This window comes from Canis lupus, chromosome 1, assembly GCF_011100685.1.
Source record: "Canis lupus familiaris isolate Mischka breed German Shepherd chromosome 1, alternate assembly UU_Cfam_GSD_1.0, whole genome shotgun sequence".
NCBI classification, from domain to species: Eukaryota; Metazoa; Chordata; class Mammalia; order Carnivora; family Canidae; genus Canis; species Canis lupus.
In genome coordinates this window covers 48,354,119-48,378,677 of record NC_049222.1, presented here as the reverse complement: position 1 = coordinate 48,378,677, position 24,559 = coordinate 48,354,119, and the positions used below count along the sequence as shown (strand labels likewise).

General features: G+C 41.0%; 1 protein-coding gene across 5 annotated transcripts in view; it reads right to left on the bottom strand.

Annotated features, from left to right (window-relative positions):
- The window catches only part of TULP4 (TUB like protein 4), a 222,615-nt gene that overhangs the window by 67,100 nt on the left and 130,956 nt on the right, over window positions 1-24,559 (bottom strand). For all 5 annotated transcript variants that reach the window (XM_038526439.1, XM_038526443.1, XM_038526441.1 and 2 more), the window contains one exon: window positions 9,060-9,188. In XM_038526439.1, the coding sequence (XP_038382367.1) occupies window positions 9,060-9,188 (129 nt within the window). The remainder of the gene's footprint in view (window positions 1-9,059; window positions 9,189-24,559) is intronic.

Below are 24,559 nucleotides of genomic sequence, written 5' to 3'. Positions count from 1 at the left end.
ATATGTATGCTGCAAATAATTTCTCTTACTCTGGGGCTCTTCTTTTCTTTTTTAAAGATTTTTATTTATTTATTCATGAGAGACACAGGAGAGAGAGGCAGAGACATAGGCAGAGGGAGAAGCAGATTCTCTGCAGGGGAGCCTGATGTGGGACTCGATCCCAGGACCCCAGGATCACGACCTGGGCCAAAAGCAGACACTCCACCACCCAGATGCCACCTGCTTTTCTTTCTCTTTTCTTTTTCTTTTTTTTTTTTTTTTAAAGATTTTATTTATTTATTCATAGAGACACAGAGAGAGAGAGAGAGAGAGAGAGGCAGAGACACAGGCAGAGGGAGAAGCAGGCTCCATGCAACAAGCCCGACGTGGGACTCGATCCTGGGTCTCCAGGATCACACCCCAGGCTGCAGGCGGCGCTAAACCGCTGTGCCACCGGGGCTGCCCCTGCTTTTCTTTTTCTTAACAGCAGCTTTCAAAAAGTAAAAGTCTGAGTTTGGAAGTTTTCCTTCATTTCTATTTTCTGGGATAGTTTGATAAAAATATTTATTTTTTTTAAATTTATTTATTTATGAGAGAGAGAGAGAGAGAGAGAGAGAGAGAGACATAGGCAGAGGGAGAAGCAGGCTCCATGCACCGGGAGCCCGATGTGGGATTCAATCCCAGGTCTCCAGGATCGCGCCCTGGGCCAAAGGTAGGCGCCAAACCGCTGCGCCACCCAGGGATCCCTGATAAAAATATTTAAAGAAGAGTATTAAAACTCGTCTTTAAATGCTTGATAGAATTCCTCTGTGAAGCCAACCGGCCCTGGGTTTTTGTTTGTTGGAGTATTTTTTATTATGGATTCAATTTCTTTGCTGGTTATCAGACTTTAAATTTTCTATTTCTTCCTGTTTCAGTTTTGGTAGTTTATGTTTCTAGAAATTTGTCCGTTTCTTCCAGATTGTCCAAGTTTTTCATAATCTTCTAATTGTTTATATTTCTATGGTGTTAGTTTTTGTCTTCTCTCATTGTAATTTTATTTACTCTACCAAGCCCTTTCTCTTTTCTTTTTGGGAAGTCTGGCTAGGTGTTTAACAATATTTTTTCAAAGAACAAGCTCCTGGTTTCCTTGCTTTGTTCCATTGTTTTTTGTTTTCACATGTGTGAAGTTCACATGTGTGAAGCACTTAGCAATGCATGACACTTGCTTTTCAAATGGTATCATTTATTTCTGCTCTAATCTTTATTATTTCCCTTCTGCTCGCTTTAGGCTTCAATAGCTGTTCTTTTTCCAGGTCCTTCAGGTGTACGGTTGTTTGAGATTTTTCTTACTTGGCCTGTATTGCTATATAGTGCCCTCTTAGGACTTCTTTGGCTGCAAACTCAAAGGTTCTGGATCATCATGTTTTCATTTTCATTTATTTCTATGTATTTTTTAATTTCTTCTTTAATTTCCTGGTTGACACATTCATTCTTTAGTAGCATGTTATTCAACCTCCATGTATTTGTGGTCTTTCCAAATTTTTTCTTATACCTGACTTCAAGTTTCATAGTGTTATGGTCAAAATATATGTGTTGCATGATCTCAATTTTTTTGTACCTATCGAGGCCTGATTTGTCATCTAGTATGTGATCTACTCTGGAGAATGTCCCATGTGCACTTGAAAAGAATGTGTATTCTGCTGCTTTAGGATGAAATGTTCTGAATATATCTGTTAATCCCATCTGGTCCAGTGTGTCATTCCAAGCCATTGTTTCCTTGTTGATTTTCTGCTTAAATGATCTGTTCATTGATGTAAGTGGTTGTTAAAGTCCCCTACTATTACTGTATTATTATCAATGAGTTCCTTTATGTTTGCTATTGTTTTATATATTTGGATGCTTCCAAGTTGGGTGCATAAATATTTACAATTGTTACATCGTCTTGTTGGATAGCCTCTTTTTATTATGATATAGTGCCCTACTTCAACTCTTGTTATGGTCTTTGGTTTAAAATCTAGTTTGTTTGATATAAGCATTGCTACTCTGGCTTTGACATCATTCGCATCATAAATCTTCTCTGTTCCCTCACTTTCAACCTGCAAGTATCTTTAGGTCTAAAATTAATCTCTTGTAGGCAACATATAGATGGGTCTTATTTTTCATGCATTTTGATACCCTAGGTTTTCTGATTGGAGCATTTTCTTTTTAAGTATTTTATTTATTTACTTATGACAGAGAGAGAGAGAGGCAGAGACACAGGCAGAGGGAGAAGCAGGCTCTATGCAGGGAGCCCGATGCAGGACTCGATCCTCGGTCTCCAGGATCACACCCTGGGTTGATGGCGGCACCAAACTGCTGGGCCACCGGGGCTGCCCTGGAGCATTTTTAAAAAAGATTTTATTCATTTATTCATGAGAGACACAGAGAGAGAGAGAGAGAGGTGCAGACACAGGCAGAGGGAGAAGCAGGCTCCTTGCAAGGAGCCCAATGTGGGACTCGATCCTGGATCCTGGGATCACCCCCTGAGCCAAAGGCAGACACTCAACCGCTGAGGCATCCAGGTGTCCCTGATTGGAGCATTTAATCCACTCACATTCAGTGTAATTATTGATAGATAGGTACTTAGTGCCATTCTATTACTTGTTTTGTTGTTTCTGAAGATTTTCTCTTGTCTTTTCTAGTCTCTGTCACTTTTGATGCTTCCTCCCCATTTAGAGAATCTCCTTTCATATTTCTTACAAGACTGGTTTAGTGGTTACAAACTCTTCTAGTTTTTGTTTGTCTGGGAAGCTCTATCTGCCTTCTATTCTGAATGATAGTCTTGTTGGATTGAGTATTCTTGACAGCAGATTTTTCTCATTCAGCATGTTGAACATATCATGTCACTTTCTTCTGGCTTGCAAAGTTTCTGTGGAGAGATCTGCTACTAACCTTATGGGTCTTTTCCTTTTCAGTTAGGGACTTCTTTTGTCTCACTGTATGCTGTATGCACTCGGCTGCTGTGATTTGGCTGCTCTATCCCTCAGGTCCTTCTACAGAGGCTCGCCTTGCTTACAATGGACAGTGTTTGGATCTTGGCCAGAGTGTGGTGAGTTTTAAGTAGGTGTACTCTAACGTGCTTGTTAATGAGACCAGATGCTACTTCCACTAGAAAAGAGGCCTTGTAGAACTCTATGGTGGGTAGACACGGTGTGTGTGTGGGTTTCTGCTGATCTTCTGGGGAAAGGGCCCAGTTTGCTGGCCATTAGGGACATTTGCCCAAAAAAACCAGTACCAACACAGCACAGGGGGCAGGACTTGGTGTAAAGAGGTTAGTCAAGCAGTGTTGGCACTATGCTATTTACTGAGGTTGGTTTATACAGAGAAGCAGGGGAGGGGGAATGGGCATCAGCCAGCATCTTTGTCCTGGGAGGGGGAGTCTGTGCTTGCTGCTCTCAGGGAAGCCCTGCCAGAAGAGCACATCATTTCCTATCATGTGTCCTAGGCATTTTTCATATCTCTGTTTTCACATGGTCTGTCTCCAGATTGCTTGACTGCCTGGAGCAGTGCAGTGCACTTTGGGCTCTATCCCAGCCAAACCAGCTGACTTTTCAAACTCTAAACTTTAGGGACCTGGTGAGGGAAACCTGCATGGGTCTCCTGGGGGAGGGCCTGACTGTGCTGGGATGATGCAGGTTTGACCCAGAAGGGCAGTCATGCCAGAGCACAAGGGTATGGGATTTGGAGCAAAGCAGGCTACAGAGCCAGTGTCCGGGTTAGCCACCCTCAGCAGGTGTCTCTGAGCTTATGCTGAGGGGTGGGGAGGGAAATGGGACCTGTCAGCTTTTTTGTCCCTGGAGAGGCAATGCCAGCTCTCACCAATACGCTGCAAGAAGAAGGGATAGTCTCTCTCTGTGCCTCTTAGGTGAGCCTCAGATCCTGCCATCTGTCCTGGGCTACCTGCCTGCCTGCTCTGCAGGAGGAGGGCAGCACCCTCAGGGCTCTATCCAGCCATGCCACAACCTCTAAAACTTCAGTCTTTGAGCCCCCTGGTTGCAGAAAATCATGAAAACCAGCCCCTCCCATTTTCCCAGCCAATGGCTTAGGAGAAGTGTTCTCTTTGTATGGTCCACTCTCCTCTTTCCCATTTTTCACTACAACCAGTCTCTCTCACCTCTGCAGCACCAGCAATCTGTTTCTACTCCAAACCATGTCTCCACACTTCCTATCTTTCTTGATGTGGCCTCTTCTAATTGTGTAGTTTATTCTGTCAGTCCTCAGGCTGATTTCTTGGGTATTCAAAATGATTTGATTGATAGTGATTTAGCTGTGTTCGAGGGATGAGGCAAGCCTAGGGTCCTCCTACTACACTACTATCTTAGCTCCACCCCATCACTACTGTATTTATTGAAAAAAACCCCATGTATAACTGGCCCTGTGCAGTTCAAACTGCAGTTGTTTAAGGGTCAACTACATGTATAAATATCAAATTGTTATTCTGTATACCTGAAACAAAAATTGTTATATGTCAGTTACATTTCAATTAAAAAAAATATGACTATTGTTGCCCCCACTGAATTATCTTTTAAGTACCTTTGATTACCTGGTAATATCTATAGTTATGCCTACCTTTCCATTCATAAAACTGTTTTAAGTTGCTTTTACTTGGAAATGTTTAACTTTCTTTAAAATTGTTGACATTACTGGATATATGATATTTCAGATAAAAATAAATGGACAAACACTAAAAGACAAAAGGACATGAACATCTACTGTTTTCCCAGCAGGTGTTATAGTTTGTGTTCAGTGGTTAGCATGTCTCCACCATGACAATGGCATGGATTTGTGAGACAGTTCTTGAACAGCTGGTCTGAGGTTACTGAAAAAAGTTGTTTGCTTAGGGTAAACTCAAAACCTTGGTTTCACTGACCCTGTGTTTCAATTAACTACACTAGTTTTTCTTAAGAAACTTAAACACATTTTTTAGAGATAACACACTAATTCTGCTATAAAATTTAAAGTCTTTGCATTTTGCAAAAGTAATGCCATTTATTTATATGTACTCTCACTAATTTATCTTGGGAGAGATTTATACTCTTTTTAAAAAGATTTCTTTTTAGAAATTATCTTACTAGAGGGTGGAAGGGTATGGCCAGTGAAAAGAAGCTTCCCCAAGACATCACCAGTCATGCTGTCAGAGAAAATGATAACAAAGGATGTTACCATGAACTCATTGGGTTTATTAAATTAGGTCAACATAGAGTGATAAGAATATGCCACAATTGGAAAAAGAGAGACAAGGGAACTGATACCTAGTGCTGTAAAGAAAATAAGCAGGAAGCCCTCCTCCTTCTGGTTGCCTTTGGATGGCAGAGGGCTATGTGCTCTTGCCTCACTAAGCACGTCATCAGACATGGATTAACTGCGTCTGAGCACCAGCCTGGTCAGATCTCAGCCCGAGGCAGTTTTCATCACAACGGCCAATGGCTGTGTGGGGCACAGCCATCCTTGGTGACTAATCCTATACAATAACGCATGCACTGTTCCAGACTCACTTTTGAAATAAAGGATTCATAATCATTTCCCGAAAAGGAAATTGTTAAAGCATCACTTAGCTTTTGCCAAATGTTTGATTCCTTTGTGACAGTGCAAGTCAAACTGTGCAACATGGTGTCAGTTCCTCTCAAAGTATTATTTTTCTCTGAGTAGATTTCAAGGATCCTCCTCTCCCAAGCCACATAACTGTCCTTCCTCCTGCCAGGTACTGTTTCAGGTACACAGACAGCCACTACTTTAACCAGTGATTCATTGTCACCAAGGCACGATGTTTCTTCACTCAGGTAAGTTCTGATGCAACACAATTCAAAGCAACCAAACCTTCCTCAGATAGAAGCATTTACTGCTGATAACTGCTCAGTGGGTTTCAAGGTTTGCAGAATCAGAGTTCCAAGCGGCACAATTAAATAAAAATCCACATCAGATTACATATAGTGATTACTTTTCAAACATGGCAGAGACAGGCATTTGTAAAATTCTAGGAGCTTCCAAGTGTTCTATGGTTCCTGTAAGTTCATTCACCTGCAGGTCCAAATTCGTCCTTCCTTTCTTATTTCTAAAATGTTTTGTCCCAAGTTCTCAATGAAAGGAAAAGCTGAGGAATATGGTGGTAGTGGAAATCACACAGCTGCTATATGGAAATGACAGAAGGTTCCGTCCTCAGAGATTGCCGTCAGGAGAAAACAGTGTGGTGGTAGCGATGCTTGGCTGGTGGGGCTGGACTCTTTAATGGTAATGAAGTCTGAGTTCTTTTGGATATACTATGAATATACGCATTTCTGCTACAGAGAAAAAAGCTTCATGTCTGGGAAGGAGACAGTGTGACAGAGATTATCTGAACTCAAACCTAGGCTCAAATTCTGCTTTACTACCCATGAACTTCATTGGGCAACTTACTCAACTTCCCTGACCTGAGACTGGCATCTGCCCAGTAGGGTTCCTGTGGAGACTGAGTGACAACATATGAAAACGACAGGAACTTAGAGTTTGTCCTAGCTCTTCTTCATAGTCTTTCTCAGTGCAATGCTTTAGAGACTTTCAGTCGTCCAAAGTCTGAAGGCAAGTCTGACTCGATCACTGAGGAAAAAGAGTTCCCACTCTGGTGACAGGAGAATTAGAGCATTTTAGAGACCCTTACAGGAGAATTCAGAGAAGTCCCCACTTTGCAGAAAACCACAAAGTGCTGCTGCCTCAAGGCCGAAAGCAGTCTTGGTGAAGACATCATGACAACTATCTATTTATATATTTAATTTTTAAGAGCTATATCAGTAATTAAAAAAAATTTTTTTGTTTTAAGTTCAATTTGCCAACATATAGTATTAACATCTAGTGTTCATCTCATTGTGTGTCCTCCTTAATATCCATCACCCAGTTGCCCCATTCCCCCACCCACCCTCTCTTCTGCAACCCTTTGTTTCCTAGAGTTAGGAGTCTTTCATGGTTTGTCTTCCTCTCGAATATTCCCCACTCAGTTCCCCCCTTCCCTTATGGTCCCTTTCACTATTTCTTATATTCCACATATGAGTGAAACCATATAATTGTCTTTCTCCAACTAACTTATTTCACTCAGCATAATACTCTCCAGTTCCATCCATGTCAATGTAAATGATAAGTATTCACCCTTTCTGATGGCTGAGTAATATTCCATTGTGTATATATACCACATCTTTATCCATTCATCTGTCAAAGGACATTATGGCTGCTTCCACAGCTTGGCTACTGTAGACAATGCTGCTATGAATTGAAAACTGGAGTGCAGGTGTCCCTTCATTTCACTACATCTGTATCTTTGGGATAAATACCCAGTGACTATTTTTTTTAAAGAGTTTATTTGTTTATTTATTCATTTATTTAAGAGAGAGGGCACACTTAAGTTGGGGGAGGAGCAGAGGAGGAGGGGCAGAGGGAGAGAATCTCAAGCAGACTCCCTACTGAGAGCCCAACACAGGGCCCCGACCTCTCAACCTCACATCACGACCTGAGCCAAAACCAAGAGTCAGATGCTCAACCAAGTGAGCCACCCAGGTGCCCCAACATTATGGCTGCTATTTAAGGGCAGGTACATTCTGTGGTCAGGGGCTACGAGGTCGTAGTCCCTCATTACACTATAGGCACTACAGCAATATGTGATGACAAATACCAAGTACAGACAGTGTCAGAAGTATTTACTATATTTAATCTTATTTAATCCCTCCAGTGATCCTCTAAGACAGGCAGCATTAGAGTCCCTATGCTACAAATGAAAAGACTGAGACACAGAACCTAAGTATCTCCTACTAAGAAGTCACAGAGTGAGACTCTTGGTCTGTGTGGTCTGACTCTGGAGCTCTTGCTCTTGACCCACAATGTCTACCCTCCGCGAAGCATGAACTTCTCATGGTCATAGGGATTTCCACCTCTGTGGCTCTATTTCAAGATGGCCTGTTAGAGTAACAGGGTAGGATCTACTTCCTTTCACTCCATGGAGGTATACAGGGAACAGGTAAGGCCTTTTCATAGTCAGTCAAAATTATTACATTTCCTCTACCAAATAGACTCACACAAAAGAGAATGTTCTATTTTACCCAGAGGTAGATTTGTCTTCTGTGAGGATAACTTACAAAGACCCTTCGCGTAACAGTAACTGCTAATAGTATCTTTGTTCCTTGTAATTCTGTGTCAGTTCACTAGGCATATCTTTAAAACTGGGAAGCTCATAGCTTATTTAAACAACAGATGGGAGCAAAGAGAGTGAGAATCCACTTCCTGAGAAATGTATAAGAAAGGCAGTCACAGAGAAACCATTCCTGGAGTGGTAAAACAGTCTAAGAAAGCCCTCATGGAGAAAGGTCCCCTGAGGACTTTGTTCTGAAGCCACAGTTCTGTTAAATCCTCAGGATGCGACATGTGTCCTTAATTTCACGAGACGAGACGAGGAGCTCCATGTGGCCCATCATCACAGGGGGAAGAGAGAAGAGCCAGATCTGTACCATAAACCAGAAGAATCTCTGGAGCAGCTTTAAAAATAGCACAGCTCAGCAGGGAGTCCCTGGAGCGCCTGTTCTCCTCAGAGCAGAAACAAATTTGTATCAGAAAGGAAGAGCTGAGGGATGACAACAGGTGGCCACGCTAATTGAAACCTGACAGAAGAGAGTGTTAAAAACTCAGCTTGACGAGTAGGTTGTGAGAACAGTTCTTGTGGAGCTCCCTGCTAGAGAACTATGAAGATTACAACACAGGGAAGATACCTTTCAAAGGGAGCAAAAAAGTGATATGCCATAAGCACTTCAGAAGATCCAAATTTAACATGTCATCACAACAATGAATGGTAAAAAATGATTTCACAGATTTAATTAAAGCTTAAAACTTGGGAGAGTTCTCATAACAGCAGAATAGTTGAATAGAGAAGTATGATCTTTCTCTTTTTATAAAGTGATATACTCAAGAGGAATGAAAAGCACGATTCTAGTTTTATTTATTTCCACTCCACCTATTTCTAGAAAAAGCTTCCACTTGCCCAGGAATACGTGCTCGGCATTCTCTCTCCAGCAATGTCTCACTGGAAGAGGCTCCTGCCCACTCACCTGAGCCCCTCGGTCGTTGACCAATTCCACAGACCACCTCCCTTCGTACTGAATCCACACAAATATCCCTCCATCTGCATCACACGTGGCCAGCTTCTGGTATGGCTCATTCCACCTCACCAGCACAACCTAGAAAATAACCAAGAAGATATTTACCACAGGGAATGAAGCAGTGGGCCAGGACTATGTCTCTAAGGAGACAGACTTCAGAACTAAAGGGAAGTCATTGTCAAGGGGAATGAATGGCTGAAGGCAGGTGTGGGGATTAGCAGAGGGGAGAGGACACAGTCCACAGGTGGTGGAATTACAGGGAACCAGACCCTCCCATGACAAAGCTTCCTGACATATGGCAGACACCTGAGCAAACAATAAACTGTGGCACAAAAATGCCCATTGCCCAAAAAACAGAAAAGACCCAGAGCCCATCCAGACCCAGTCCTGCCTCTCACAAGTCCAAGAATAATAGTTCAGCATTTAAACAATTCAGAAAAAATACAGTTGAAATGTCTAAGCTATTTACTACTTATCACAGAGGAAATACAAAGAAATTATAAGCTTCAAAATTTGTGAGTATAACAACTTAATTTTTTAATTTGAAAAATGATCCTGGATAAATCACTTTCATCTTTCTCAACTATCACTCCCTCATTCAAAAGGTGGACCTTCTGTAGGTGGTTTGTGGGATTAGGTAAATGCCCAAGGAGCCTGAAGGCAGGGCTCACAGAGCCCAGTAAAACCTGTAAGTACATACACAGGACTGACTGTGAAGTGGTCCTGGAAGCCCATGAACCACAAAACCAACACCCTGCCTTCACTGTGGTAAACATTCCCCAAGTGTTCACCGGCCTATGCTGGTGATCATGAGGAATTCATTCAGTCAGACATTCAGTTTGTAATTCCTAGGTTCACACTGTGTGACACTCTATGACCAATGCCCAGGCGGGGAACACTAGACCCCATGCTGGGGAAGTTTAAAGTCCATCTGGGAGTCAGAATATCCACTGATGCACAGACATATACTAATGAGTGTCAGCCAAATGAGCACTGTCATTAACCAGCAAGAGCACAGCTGCTATTTGTAAAAAAGATCTGAATCTCCCATCTCCCTCCAAGACTTCACGTCCAGTAAAACAACCCTGGTGAACATGCAGCACCTGTATAAATGGTCTCCATGTGTCCTGTGTCCAAACTACAGGCTAACACAAAAGTGCTTTTGCCTCTCAAATGTGTGTCATGGGCACACCAGATTTTAAGTCTTTCAGTTGATTTTCAGGTACCAGAGAGCTGGAGAGGCCTCCAGCTTTGGTTGGCCACACTTGGTGGCATCAGCACTTGTTGCAAGATGTGTAATAAAATTCAAGAGGAAATTATTACCCCCCTGAAAGGATATTGTAGCTCTTTTTGAAACCTCTGCAAAAAATCAAAGATGGTTGTAAGGTTGCAATCCTTTGAGACCCGGTGATCACCAGACAAATCTCACCTAGTTGATGGCTTCCCCTGCCAGAGTCAGCTTTCATGGGTGCGGGTGCCAACCACACCCTCAGCGGCCCCAATCCCATTTTCTCTTTGCTGGCCCTGCTGCCTCACTCTGCTCACAACTCCACAAGCACAGCATGTCCTCCATCTCCTCCAGAACTACTGGCTTACACGCACGCCTCCCCACTGAGCTATGCCCCTGGAAAGGGACAGAGGTGAGCCCATCTTTGAATCCTGACACACAGTCATTCTGAATGTATTATGTCAAAGAGTGATATATAATTAGAAGTTATGATCCTTACTCAATTATATCTTTGAATTTTTTTTATATCTTTGAATTATAAAAGATTATTAAAAACTATGTCCAGAAGGTTATTTTCAAGGTCCAACAGCCAGCACTGCCTGCCTCCCTCCCTATTATGAAGTGTAGGTGCTGAGGAGATTAAGACTTTTCTGCACTCAGGGAGTTCAGTTCACTAAACAGACATAATATAGCGCTCTAAATGCAGTTACAGAGTTGTGAACATACAAAGGAGGGGGTCTTAATACAGGTGGATTAGGGAAGGGGGACAAATCCAGATTGATTTTTTAAAGTCCAGTTTCTTATATTCTCTATTTAAAAAATAAATAAAAATAAATTCTTTATCCAAATTACTGATAGAAGTTTTAAAAAAAGCCCAGTAATATCATCAACAATAAGAGTCTCTAGATGACACTGAATGTGTCATAAAATTTATAATTTCCAAACAGTCAGTAAAGGCCAACTTCATACACTTCTTTCAGATCCAATGATGATTTGTCCCAAGCACAGCAATCCACAAACATGTGTGTGGCTACAATTTGGTTCTTAAAGACATACATTCATTGTTTAAGCCCACAATCACTAATGTACTTCAGAATGGCCACCACAGGAGGGAATATGACAAATAAGTGCAGTTTTTAAATTATTTCCTTAGGTTAACACAGAGCCCATTCATCTGCTATGACCTCCCTAGAGATAACATTTGATGACAAGATATCTTATTGTACAAAATAAATATTGGCCACATTTTCTATACTTCTGCCTTTCTGCCTTTAACATCCATTGCCAGATATGATTTAATATTAAGTTAGCATCAATAACAAAACCCTTCTTCTTCATGAAAACAGCCTGCGGAGTCATAGCATGACACAGACACAAAAGAGCAAAAGCAAAAAAATATTTTAGTTATTTTTTACTTTACAGATTCCTTGGTCTTATGACAACACAGTAGTAGTTGTTGAATAAAAGAAAGGGTTTACAGATTCAATTTCATCTTTTTGTAATTCTTGATCAGTGCAGATGCAGCAGGAGACGAAAACGTAGTCCCCACTCACACACCTTTGCTGTGAATTCTAACCAGTGTAGCTAAATAGGTGAGTAGCGCCCCTAAATTAGAGAATAGAAATCTTTCCAGTGATTCTTGGTTTAAAAATAAAGTCAAACCACTAATGTTGTTTGCCTGGATTAGAATTCTCATTTCCTTTCTCGTCTACAATTCATAGCAGCTCGCCTTATCTCCCAGCAGCTTATTTCCTGTTCTCCAAATCCTTCCAGTCTGGTTGGCAATGTCAGGACATACCAGAGCACTGAGAAACTACCAACCAGGGGTCCAGTCACCCACATTATGTGGCGGGGTGCTCAGCCTCTGCCCAGGCATTCTGAGGCAGAGCTCCCCTTCTCTTTTAAAGGAAATGGGGCTCCAGTTTACTCTGGGCACAAAAGAGGTAGGGTGTTAAGGGCACTAGCTGAAGGGTGTGTTCTACTAAAAAGTCAGAAGATAAGCTAAATATTAACGCAGGTTTTTGATTATTCAAGAAAATGCAAGCCTGTTGCTCTCTCATTTCATAGCTATTAATTGCTATTGCTATTAATAAATATTTCTTGAGGACTATTAAAGGTACAAAAATCTACATTAAAAATATGGCAGGTCTGATGATGGTCTATTTGGGATATAATCTAATGTTCTAAATAAGTCACTTCATTTCCTACACCTCATCTATTTTTAGGGAGAATACACAAGTGTTAGTTAACCCATCTCAAGGATGTTCATCTTTTCAGGCAGAAACCCTTCAAATGATGTTGGGAGATATGTATAATTATATTTTATAGAAATATACAGGAAATCACCTCAATGAATGACCAGTACCACCAATGTTTGGAAATATTTCCCTCAACCTAAACAGAATGTAATTTGATGAAAGCTAAATATAAATAGATCAAGTAATAAATCCCTGTGATTATCACCATTCAGTTCTTCTTATTCCGTAATTTTTGTTAAGGGAAACAGAAATAAGTTCAATTGTGCCAGTTTATGTTTAAATACATTTAGTAAAACAAAGCGAGTTTTAGAAACGATATAAACTTTAGATACATTTAGTCATTCTAACAAAGAACCAAAAGCTTCTTAAAACAGAAGCTGGAAAAAACTCAACAGGCACAGTGGTTTTCCAGCCTGATGTCCACCAGCACAAAGATCCTTGAATGGCTCTGGTGGGAGCGCAGACTCTGGATCCGAGTTCTGGCCTTGCCGCTCACCAGGGCAACCTGCTGACTGGCTTGGGGTCCTCTTCTGCCCATGGGGTAACAGCAGCACATCCTTCTAATGTGTGTGAGGAGTATGTTGAGAAAGGACGTTAGCGTGGTGCCAGACACAGGGCAAACACCTGCTCAGTGAGAGCTCCAGGTTATTCAAGTGTGAGCTAAAACTTTCAGAATATAGAGACTAGTTCAGCACAGTATTTATGTGTATAGTTTCCTCTTCTTTGACAGACGATAAATGGTTGGAAAGTCAGTCCCTCTTCCCAGACCTACCTCCTGCGGCTTGCCCCACCTAATTCTGTACCTAACAAATAACTACCACCACACACTTTCTGGCACCTTTGGCGTAAAATAACCCTCTGCCCTTTGACACTGATGGGAATGCCTTCATTCCAACAGTTCTCTCTTAAAAAAAAAAAGAAAAAAAAAGATTTTATTTATTTATTCATGAGACACACACAGAGAGAGGCAGAGACACAGGCAGGGGAGAAGCAGGCTCCCCACAAGGGGCCTGATGTGGGACTCGATCCCGGATCCCAGGATCACGCCCTGAGCCAAAGGCAGACACTCAACCGCTGAGCCACTCAGGCGTCCCTCCAACAGCTCCCTCTTGCCACTACTGCAGTACCTTCTACACTGCTCACGCTCTGCATTTACTCCCTCAAACATCTCAGTTCCTCATCGGCTGAGAATTTCTTTGCTTTCATGTTCCTGGAGCCCAGCACTGAGCCAGGCACACAGTAGGCATTCTACAAATCTTTCTAAACTAAACTATTCCTGAATGGTGATCAGCCATATTTCTGTAGATTTAATTATATTCTCTCTCAACAATAAGATGTTAAGATTAGTTCAAATGAGGGGAACTGGGGGGCTTAGGTCATGATCCCAGGGTCCTGGGATTGAGCCCCACTTCAGGCTCCATGCTCAGTAGGGAGTCTGCTTCTCCATCCTGCCCTATGCTCATGTTCTCTCTTGCTCTCAAATAAATAAATAAGATCTTTAAAAAAATCAAGTTAAGGCTAATTCAAATGAGACTGCTTTGGTAACGGCTTGTGACAAAAATTCACAAAATTCATACAATTCATCCACTTAAAATGTACAATTCCATGGTTTTACTCTATCTATAGAGCTGTGCAACCATGATCACAATAAGTTTTAGAACATCTTCACTGACCCCCAATAGGACCTCCAGCCCTAGACAATCACTAATTTTCCCTCCGTCTTTACTGATTTGTCTATCTGGACATTTCATATAAATGGAATCATACAATATGCAGCCTTCTGTGCCTGGCTTCTTTCACTCATCATGTTTTCAAGGTTTATCCATGCTGTAAACATACAACAGTATTTACTTCATTTATATGGCCAAATAATATTCCATTGTGTGGACACATCACACTGTATCCATATACTCACTCAGCTGATAAACATCTGGGTTGTTCCCATCATTTGGGTATTATGAATATTTCTATGAATATTTCTATACAAGTCTTTGTATGGACACGTGTTTTCCTCTTTTGGGGTATATGCCTGGGAGTGGAGTTGCTGGGGCAAATGATAATTCTATGTTTACCTTCTTGAGGAACAGTTTTCCAAAGTGGCCACACTAACTTACATTCCCAGCACCACTAGGGTGGTGAAGATTCCAATTTCTCCATATTCTTTTCAACACTGCTATCGTGTCTTTTTTAGTATAGCCATCCTAGTGAATATGAAGTGGTTGTGATTTGCATTTTTCTGATGGCTAATGACGTTGAGCATCTTTTCAAGTGCTTATTGGGCATTTATGTATCTTTTCTGAAGAAACGTCTATTCAGATTGTTGGCCCTTTTTTATTCAGTTGTCTTTTTTTCTTATTGAGCAGGGGAAGTTTTTCTCATTAAATCCACTGAAACACCGACAGTATTTTTAAAAAACTTCAACTTTTATTTCTACATAATCTTACCTCTCTCACTTAAATGTCCACAATCCAGTCCTCATTCATGCATTCATTCAGTTTGTCAACAAAGAACTCCAGAAGGAAATGTAGCAAAGACAATAAAGGAATTCAGAGAACACAGGGCTGAGGTCAGAGCCTGGAATCCAGGGACCATGGGGCCTCCACACGGTTCTGAACGGGAATGTGTTAGGGGATGACTTTCTCAGGTCCAGCCTCTCTAAGACACTCCCCAGGAAACTCATAGCTACACCTTTCTTCCTGATGTTTTCCAAATCTTCTTGTTAGGAAATAACACATCTTTTCATTAGATAGCATTTATATTTTTCAGGCAGGGCTGCATTATGAAAAATGACTCTACCAGGTCTCCTGATAGAAATGCAAAACACCATCTCGGCCTTCTCATCCACTCAGTGGCCGTAGCAGTCTTCCATAAAAGTGATATATTAAAGCAATCTATAGGAAATCCAACATGTAGCCCCTTCATCTCCTGACCACTTTCAGGCACCGATTTGTACATACCTCAAAATTCAGTGGCAAGAATACTCTGGATGGCTCTAACTTCCATCCTTTCCCATTCAATCTCAGCTGCCAATTTCTGAGCAGAAATTTTACTGGAAAGGATGTTCAATCACAAACACTACTGACTGAGGTTTCAAAGCCCTTACCATGAGGAACTAGCATGTTTTTTTCCAGCATCATGTCCCACTTACCTCACGTAAATCTTGGTGAAGACGGGAGTTATTGGCTTTAGCCAATTTAGTGCTAACACAATGATTCAGTTTCACAACGAAGAAAGGGAGGTTAATGCGGTGAAGCAGCCTCCCTGAGATCACATAGCATGTTCAAGATAGGTAAGGGTCCAGGCAGAGCTGCAGTCTCCTTGCCTATTCTGGGCACTTGTCTCCATTCCCAAGGTCAAGCAAACTGGCCCGTAGTCATCTAACACTCGGGACCACCTGAGTGCTGCTCACCGGAACACACACAGATGGAAGAGATGCCCTGCCCTCAAGGAGCACATGAGGTACTGCTCAGAGAAGCCATCTCATTTTTTCTTTCTTAATAAGCATGTACTCTTGCTTTCACACCTCTGAGATGCATACATTTCTGAAAAACAACTTTTATAAAAAGTTCTAGTTCTGATAGAAGAAAACGAAAACCATACTAAGAAGCAATAAACTAAAATGTTAGCATTGGGGGATTACATCTTCCCCCACATTTTGCCACAATGAACAAATTCCAGCTTCTCATTCTCCCTTGATGGGAAATTTGAACCATTTCTTTTAGCAGTAATAATAATCAATACTTTGCATCCTTTCCCTATACATTAGCTTATTTTATCTTTGCAAGTATCTTAGAAGAAGGTATTACCATTAATATAACCTCTCCATTTTACAGATTAAAGAGTGAGAGAAGGTGGAAAATTCTCCAGACTTCTTCTTCTTTTTTTTTTTTTTTTTACTGGGCAGTATTTATAATATATATAAAAGTTTTTTTTAAAATTCACCTCAAAGTATTCTCCTCATTCAGCTTAGGAAAATACTAGCAGGACTATTTGAATAACCCTGTGTGTTTTTCCCACACCTCAGCCCTTCCTCCTCTAAGAAAAAACTGCTTTCTTGGGTAATTCATGTTTTTAATTCACAAGCATTGTTATATTTATATATTATATAAATGTATCTTCACATACTTTCTTTTTAAATTTTAAATATTTCAGAAAAATTTTAGCATATACCACAGAAATGCAACTGGGATGATAACCTTCCATATGCCACCATCCAGCTTCAAAATGAACATTTATGCATGTTTTTAAGCTTTAAAAAAACTGTTTTTTAACTCAGTGTCATGTTGTGAGGTTCACCCCTGGAGGACAGCTCTAACTCATTTATATTCACTGTGTGAATACACAATTTATTTATTCATTCTCTAGCTGATAAACATTTAGGCTGTCTTCCTTTTTCCTTCCTGCTTTTGCTAGCGATGCTGCTTCTAGACACTCTGCTGCCAGCCCCCCTGTGAGCAAGGGCAGTTGGGGTAAGTGGATTAAAGGTCACATGCACCTCCACCTTTCCAGAGCTCCCAGGTTAACTTCCACAGAGCCCAGAATGGTTTATGACCTATCAGCTCTTCACCTTCACCTTATATACTCACTACCATTGATAATGCCAGCCCCTTCAATTCTTTCCAATCCAACAGGTGTAAAATGATGTATCTCGCTTCTGGATTTTATCAATCTCCACAGACTTAGTCTCTCCAGCTTGGGACTTCTTAGTTTCTTGCTCTGATAAGACACACCATGGTTGTTTCCTTCTCTCCGGTCTCCTCCACTGGGCTCGGGTGAAATAACTACTCCATGCCATGCCATTTCCCCACCAACTCTACCTGCCTTTGTGATTTCCTCCAAGGAGCAAGTGGTCTTGTGGATCCCGTAGTTACTACGAGGCATCTGCACCACCACCTACACAAGGCCCTGTGAGGGCTGAGAGCAGGGCAGGCATAGCCAGTGCCCTTGAGAAGCATATACTGAAGCCCCTGGGAGACTGGGACAGGCTAGGAAGGTGGCTGATTCTGGCTGGCCAAAAGACGTGAGCCACTGAGGGTAAATTCAGGTAATTCCTGTGTCTTCCTCTTCATTCCTTGTTTGCAACGTGCTCTGGCTTGAAAAGTGAATTCTGCAGGGCTCACATGCCTGCAGAGGCCCTGAGACGGAGGCCACCTTGAGGTTGCCAAGGGGCAGCTGTGGCTTTAGATGGACTGATCTGGAAAGAGGCTGTAAAATCCAAACAGCTGACCCCAATGGGGCCACAAAGGGGCCTCTCCCACATGGACCTGCAGGTAAGCCCTGAGGCGGCTGGACGGCAAAACTAAGGGCTCTCTCCCGGGCTGCTGCCAGTGGGTCTCCTCCTCCACCCCTGGTGTGCTCATCACTTCCCTGAGCCTGGGCAGGGGAGGCAGCCACTTCCTGTCTGACACAGCACACAGACTCAGTGCCCGTCAGATGGGGCAGGGGACAGCAAGAGCACTCCTGCTGTGGGGACAGCTGCTACTGTGAGGCAGGCCCATACTGTCTGGAAAGGGGAGGTTTTGTTGTGGGAAAAGGACGAATGATAGCTAGCTACCACTAAATAGGGTGCTCTTCTCACTCCTCAAGAAACCCTCTATAACTTGGCATTTAGAGTCAGAGCCTGAGAAAAGGATTCTCTGCACTTAATGGTTTACTAGGGTGTTTCCTGAGTGCTTGAAGGAAGGGGTGTTGGTTGGGGACCCGCTGACTTGTCCTGATCCCAGGAGGGCTCTAAGGCATGAACTGCACCATAGGTGGTCCCACTTTGAGGCAGGGGGCAGCCTCTGTGTTCCCATGGGTGCCAGCCTTGGCTGTTCTTCCCTCTCCATCCTCTGCTGGGGAGTGCCAGGGCTGGGTCATGACCCTTCTCTCTTCACCCTACATGATTTCCTAGTAATCTAGTCTCATCTTTATAGATTCTTTTTTTCTTTTTAATTTTTATTTATTTATGATAGTCAGAGAGAGAGAGAGAGAGAGAGGGGCAGAGACATAGTCAGAGGGAGAAGCAGGCTCCATGCACCGGGAGCCCGACGTGGGATTCAATCCTGGGTCTCCAGGATCGCGCCCTGGGCCAAAGGCAGGCGCTATACCGCTGCGCCACCCAGGGATCCCTCTAGTCTCATCTTTAAATCCAAGCATCAAGGACCTCCAATTCTTACTTTCAATCCCTTACTCCGCATCCTATCCAAGATCTCTACTTGGATGCCTAACAGACAACACAAACTTAGTATCTCCCTAATGGTTCTCTGGACTGATCTTCCTGTAAGGCTGCTTCTCCTTAGTGCTCTTCACTCACATGAATGACCCCATCTGCTGCGTGAATCATAAACAGCCAAGCAGACTCCCTTCCCTGCCCCTCAGGGTCATAAACTGTGTGGGGCAGAGACATAGTGCTGATCCCCAAGCTAAGGCCAGGCTTCACATGGTGCTCATGTCCCCTCTGTTGTGGCGAAATAGTAAACTGAAGAAAAACAGTCAGTGTAAGATCACTCTCAGCTTGATCTTTACCTCCCCAGTTCTAACAGTGGTAGTACAATATGTTTTTTAGATATGACTTTAACACTCATAAAAAAGAATTCCCTTGCCTAACTAGAAACTATAGAAACTCAAAGGAAGGAATTATAAATGCATTTGAAGACACTGATGCAATATATAAATATTAGTTCTTAAAGTTATTGCCAAAGGGTAAACAATTTGATTGATCTCTAAATAAACTTTAAATTTTAGATGAGTTTTAGATTTATGGAATAATCACAAAGATAACAGAGGTCCCACATGCTCCACAGCTAGGCCCCAATTACTAAATCTTGCATTAGTGTATTTGTCACTATCAGCTGACCAATATCTATAATTATGGACTAAAATCCAGACTTTATTCAACTTTCATTAATTTTAACCTAGTGTCCTTTATCTGTTCTTGGATCCCATCCAGAATACTGTATTTCATTGTCATGTCTCCTTAGGCTCCTCTTGACTATGACAGTTTTTCTGGCTTTCCTTGTTTTTGGTGACGGTGACAGTTTTAAGGAGGACTCATGAGGTATTTTGTTGAATACCCCTCAATTGAGATTTCTCTGATGTTTTCCCATTCTAGGGTACAGTTAAGGGTTTGGGAAGGATGACCATGGAGGTGAAGTGCCATTCCCATCACATCATTGGTTTATACTCTCAATATGACTTGCAAATGTTGGTATTAGCTTTATTCACCTGGCTGAAGTAGCATTTGTCAGGTTTCTTCACTGTCAAGTTACTCTTTCCTCCCTCTTTCCACACTGTACTCTTTGGAAGGAAGTGACCATAGGCAGCCTACACTTAAGGAGTAGTGAATTATGCTCCACCTCCTTGAGGGAGGGGTATCTACATAAATTATTTATAACTTCCCTGCCTGGGAGATCTGCCTATTCTTCTCCATTTATTTAGTTATTTTATCAGTATGGACACATGGATAATTACTTTATAGTTTGGGTTATAATCTGTTACTATTCATTTATTTTGTTGCTCAAATTTTTCCAGCTTTGTCCACTGGGAACTATTTCAGTTGGCTCTTGTATCCCTTTGACATACTACCATCATTGTATATATTTGCTTTTTTTTTTGAGTATCACACCTTACTTTCTTACACTGCATAATGCTCTAGATTCATAGTTTATACTTCCTGTTCCAGTTCTTGAACTACATATTTCTTCATGGAGTATGGTTCCTTTTATTAGAAAATGGTATGAGAAACCAAGATGTGAGTGCTAAACCAAGATCTAGATGTGCTCATTATTGCTAGAATGGGTAAACAGCTTTTGATATAAAAAAAATCAACATGTTACAAGCCTAGAACATCTAGTTATTCCAGAAGGCAAGGCAAATATTAAAAGGCCTAGAACTTGGGGTGCCTTGGTGGCTTGATCAGGTAAGAATCCAACTCTTCATTTCAGCTCAAGTCTTGATCTCAGGGTTGTGGGATCAAGCCCTGCATCAAGCTCCATGGTGGGTGTGAAGCCTGCTTAAGATTCTCTCTCTCCCTCTCCTGCTCCTTCCCCCACTCCCTAAAAGGCTAAACGTCTCTGAAGGGTTTCTACTGACCAAGGATGGGACATTTTGAGAATAAAAAAAAAATTAATACAAGGCATCAAGACAATTATGCTAAAATTCATGTATGCTAAAATCCATTAGTTCATGATCTCAAAAAACAAAACAAAACAAAATAATCCTCACTGTTAACCTCTGAAGAATGGTATAAGAACATATTACTCTGAAAATGGGTAAGCAAAGGGAAAAAAAACAAACCTACACTTAGCCTGCCATTACTTGCAAACAATACCCCATAACAACTAGTTAACAAGGCAAATTTTTCTTGGTACGAGTATTCTAGTTAATAAAGAAGAAATGACAAAATTAGGATATCAGCATTTTGCAAGTACTACTGAAACAATGCCTCTAGGCAATGATTGTTAATGTCACTAAAATCATTAGGTAGAAGACTGATGAGACTATAGTATGAATATCCAAATAAAGACCCTTAACAAATTGATCAATTTTAACATCACAAAAAGGCAGAAAATCATATATACCTCCTGATGGCATACACGACATTCCCCATAAATTAGTACAAGAAAACCCCTCAAACTATAAGTTCCTAGACCTGTACAACTAGTATAAAAAAGTACAAAACACAGAAAAACATATCAAACAACCTCCTGAGGGGTTGTCATTAGGAAAATCTATTTACCTCATAGAATTTCTCATGTTTTGGATTTTCCTGATGCGAGGAAAACAATAAAGAGATGAGGAATCTATAGATTAAAAGATTTTTAAAAAGCATATTAACCTAATGCATGTAATGGACATTGTCCGGATCTGACTCTTACAAGTCAAAAACAAGAACAACCCAATCTTTTCTAAAAGGTAAAAGAGTTGGGATGTCTGTGTGGCTCAGTCAGTTAAGTATGCGACTCTTGATCTCAGTTCAGGTCTTAATCCAGGGTCATGAGTTCAAGCCCCATGTTGAGCTCCATACTAGGTGAGGAGCCTCCTTAAACGAAAAAATGAAAAAAAGGTACAAGAGTTGAACAGACTTTTTACCAAAGAAAATATACAAATGGAAAATGAACATTAAAAGATGCTCAATATCATTAGTCTCTAGGAAATGCTAACTATAAGCACAGTAAGACAACTTGATACCTACTAAAATGACTAACATTAACTTCTGAGAATACTTTGCACTTCTGTGTTCAAATCCCAGCTTTTTTAAGTTCATCCTTGTACTCTACTGATATAAATAAAGGAAATATAATACCTGTTCTTCTGGTGTAAGTTTTTTTTTTTTTTTAAGGTTTTATTTATTTATTTGAGAGTAAGAGAGAGCAGGCAAGTGGGGAGGAATGGGGGACGGGGAAGGGACAAGCAGACTCTGTGCAGAGCTTCATCCGTGGACCAAGATCATGACCTGAGCCAAAACCAAGTTAGATTAGATGTTCAACCAACTGAGCCACCCCACCCATCTCCAGTGTAAATTTCGTTCAGTATTAAGTCAGGTCCAAGAGTGTCTTCCAATAGAAACACTAATGGTCTTGACTTTCTCCTGGTGGTGACAGAAAGCCACTTCAGGCTGTTATTGTTTTTAAAATACGTATACTTTATATAGATATCAGATAATTGTGATACATATTATACACAAAGTACTAAGAGTATTCTTTTTGAGGCTTAAGGCTGTATTTTAGTTAATATCCATTTAATCCTACAATAATGTGCCAGACAGTGCATCTCAGAAAGGGAATGACGAATATACCAGAATTATAAGGTTTAGGGGCTGAGGGGATAGATGAGATTTGAAAAAACATATTAAGTATAATTGCTTTAATTTGCTTTTAAAAATGTATTATTGAAATATAGAAAAAAAAGAAATATAGTAACATGCTTTAATAGATTTTTAGTCATTTCCTTTTATTATTTTTTAAAGATCTTATTCATTTATTCATGAGAGACACAGAGAGAGAGGCAGAGACACAGGCAGAGGGAGAATCGGGCTCCATGCAGGGAGCCCAACGTGGGATTCAATCCCGGGTCTCCAGGATCACGCCCTGGGCCGAAGGCCGCACTAAACCGCTGCACCACCTGGGCTGCCCAAGTCATCTCCTTTTAAAGTTCAAATTAATATTAAAGGAAGACGTAAGAGCTTTACTTTTAAAAAAGACATGAGTTTTAAGAAACGCTGGCTATCACATGGAACTAAACGTTACTTGTAAAATGGTAATTTACATGCATACACAGCTCAAAACTAGTGTCACATGCATCAATTTCAATTAAAACATTTTACTACTATTTTCTTGTACTCATATTTATCACTTCCCCAAAAAACAATTGTGAAACTATCTCACTGCATACCTTCAAATTAATTCCTCAATAAATAACACACATATCAGTTGGTAAGACAGACACAGTATCTGAAAAAAATTGAAAATGGAAAAGAGTGTGCTAAAATAAATTCTAACAGGTGTAGCATCTCACGTGATTTCAAGTTAGTATTCTGAATAAAAAGCATTAATCCCATAAAAATTAGCAAGTCATTGCTTTCTTAAAGTCATTATTGTCTACTAGCAAATGATACTCCCCACTCCTTACATTTAGATTTGATTCTAAGTTGTAGCAGGGATTCCAACTCAAATGAAGATCTTCACACAAACCTGGACTAGACGTAGGTAGTGTTAATTTAAACCGACAGATCTGTTAGTTTCCACAATATAACTCATACATTTTATTTACTCTTGAATTCTTTAAAACTCTTCTCAGTCTCTATAATAAATACAGAAAAGCATAAACTAAATTGTCAACCCACCATATTCACGGAATTTCAAGACATGCCAGAAAGCATCATCTGTTCTTTTCATCATACCTTGTGTTATCTAAGCTCCTGCTAAATCATATTTAGGATTCAAAATGTTCCATTCTAAAACAAGGGAGTGAACGTCCTACGCTTGGAAGGAAGTGGATAGATTACAAAAGGATCTGATTCTCAAAAGGACCCCATGGAACATAGTACCTGCAGCAGGCACTATCATCTTCACTTTGCCAAAAAAGGAAACAGATTCAGAGGGATGAATTGGCCTAAAGTACCCAATCAGCAAGGGGCAGAGCAGGGGCTAGGAGCCAGGTATTTCCATTTCTGGCCCGGGATTGTTTCCCTTCTCTAAAAATAAAGGAAGGCAGAATCACTTGACAATTCTGTTATTTGGGAACAACTACTCATCCTAGGAAAACTACTGTATTTGTGAGGAATGCTTAAATTGTTTGAATTAGAAAACTGAAATTTCTGGTATAGAACTTTTGATCATCCAAAATGAGCTATACAAAAATGTTCTGAAAAAACAAACAAACAAACAAACAAAATAGAAAAAACCTCAGGGCAGAACTAGGAGACATCAGCACAAATTAAAGCAGCCTGGTGTTTACTAAAGAAAGAGAACCTCCTAACAAGGAGTGCTGTCCATTAATGAAAGGGGCTATCTCCAACAAGAGCCAGGGCACACCGAATAGGGCTGAAGCAGAGGCCTGACAGCACTGCCAAGGTGACCTGTAGGTAGTGCACCTACCTGGGGGAGGTTTGCTGGGTTAGAATGAAAGGATTCGCATGTCACCACCCAACTCCAAGACTGCAAATCAACATTAACTGTGCTCCTGACATCAGTGATGATATGGCCTCAAGAACAACAAAAAAAGCCAATCTTAAGCTCATAAGCATGCTCAACTTCTACTACATTTGCCAAAGGGATATTCAATTATTTAAAAAATATTTTTTATTTATCTATTTGAGAGAGAGAGAAGCAGGCTTCCCACTGCAGGAAGTCTGACATGGGGCTTGATCTCAGGACCCTGGGATCATGACCTAAGCAGAAGGCAGACACGTAACAGACTGAGCCACTCAGGCACCTCAAGGGAAATCCAATTTTTCAAAAAAGATTATTTATTAATCTGAC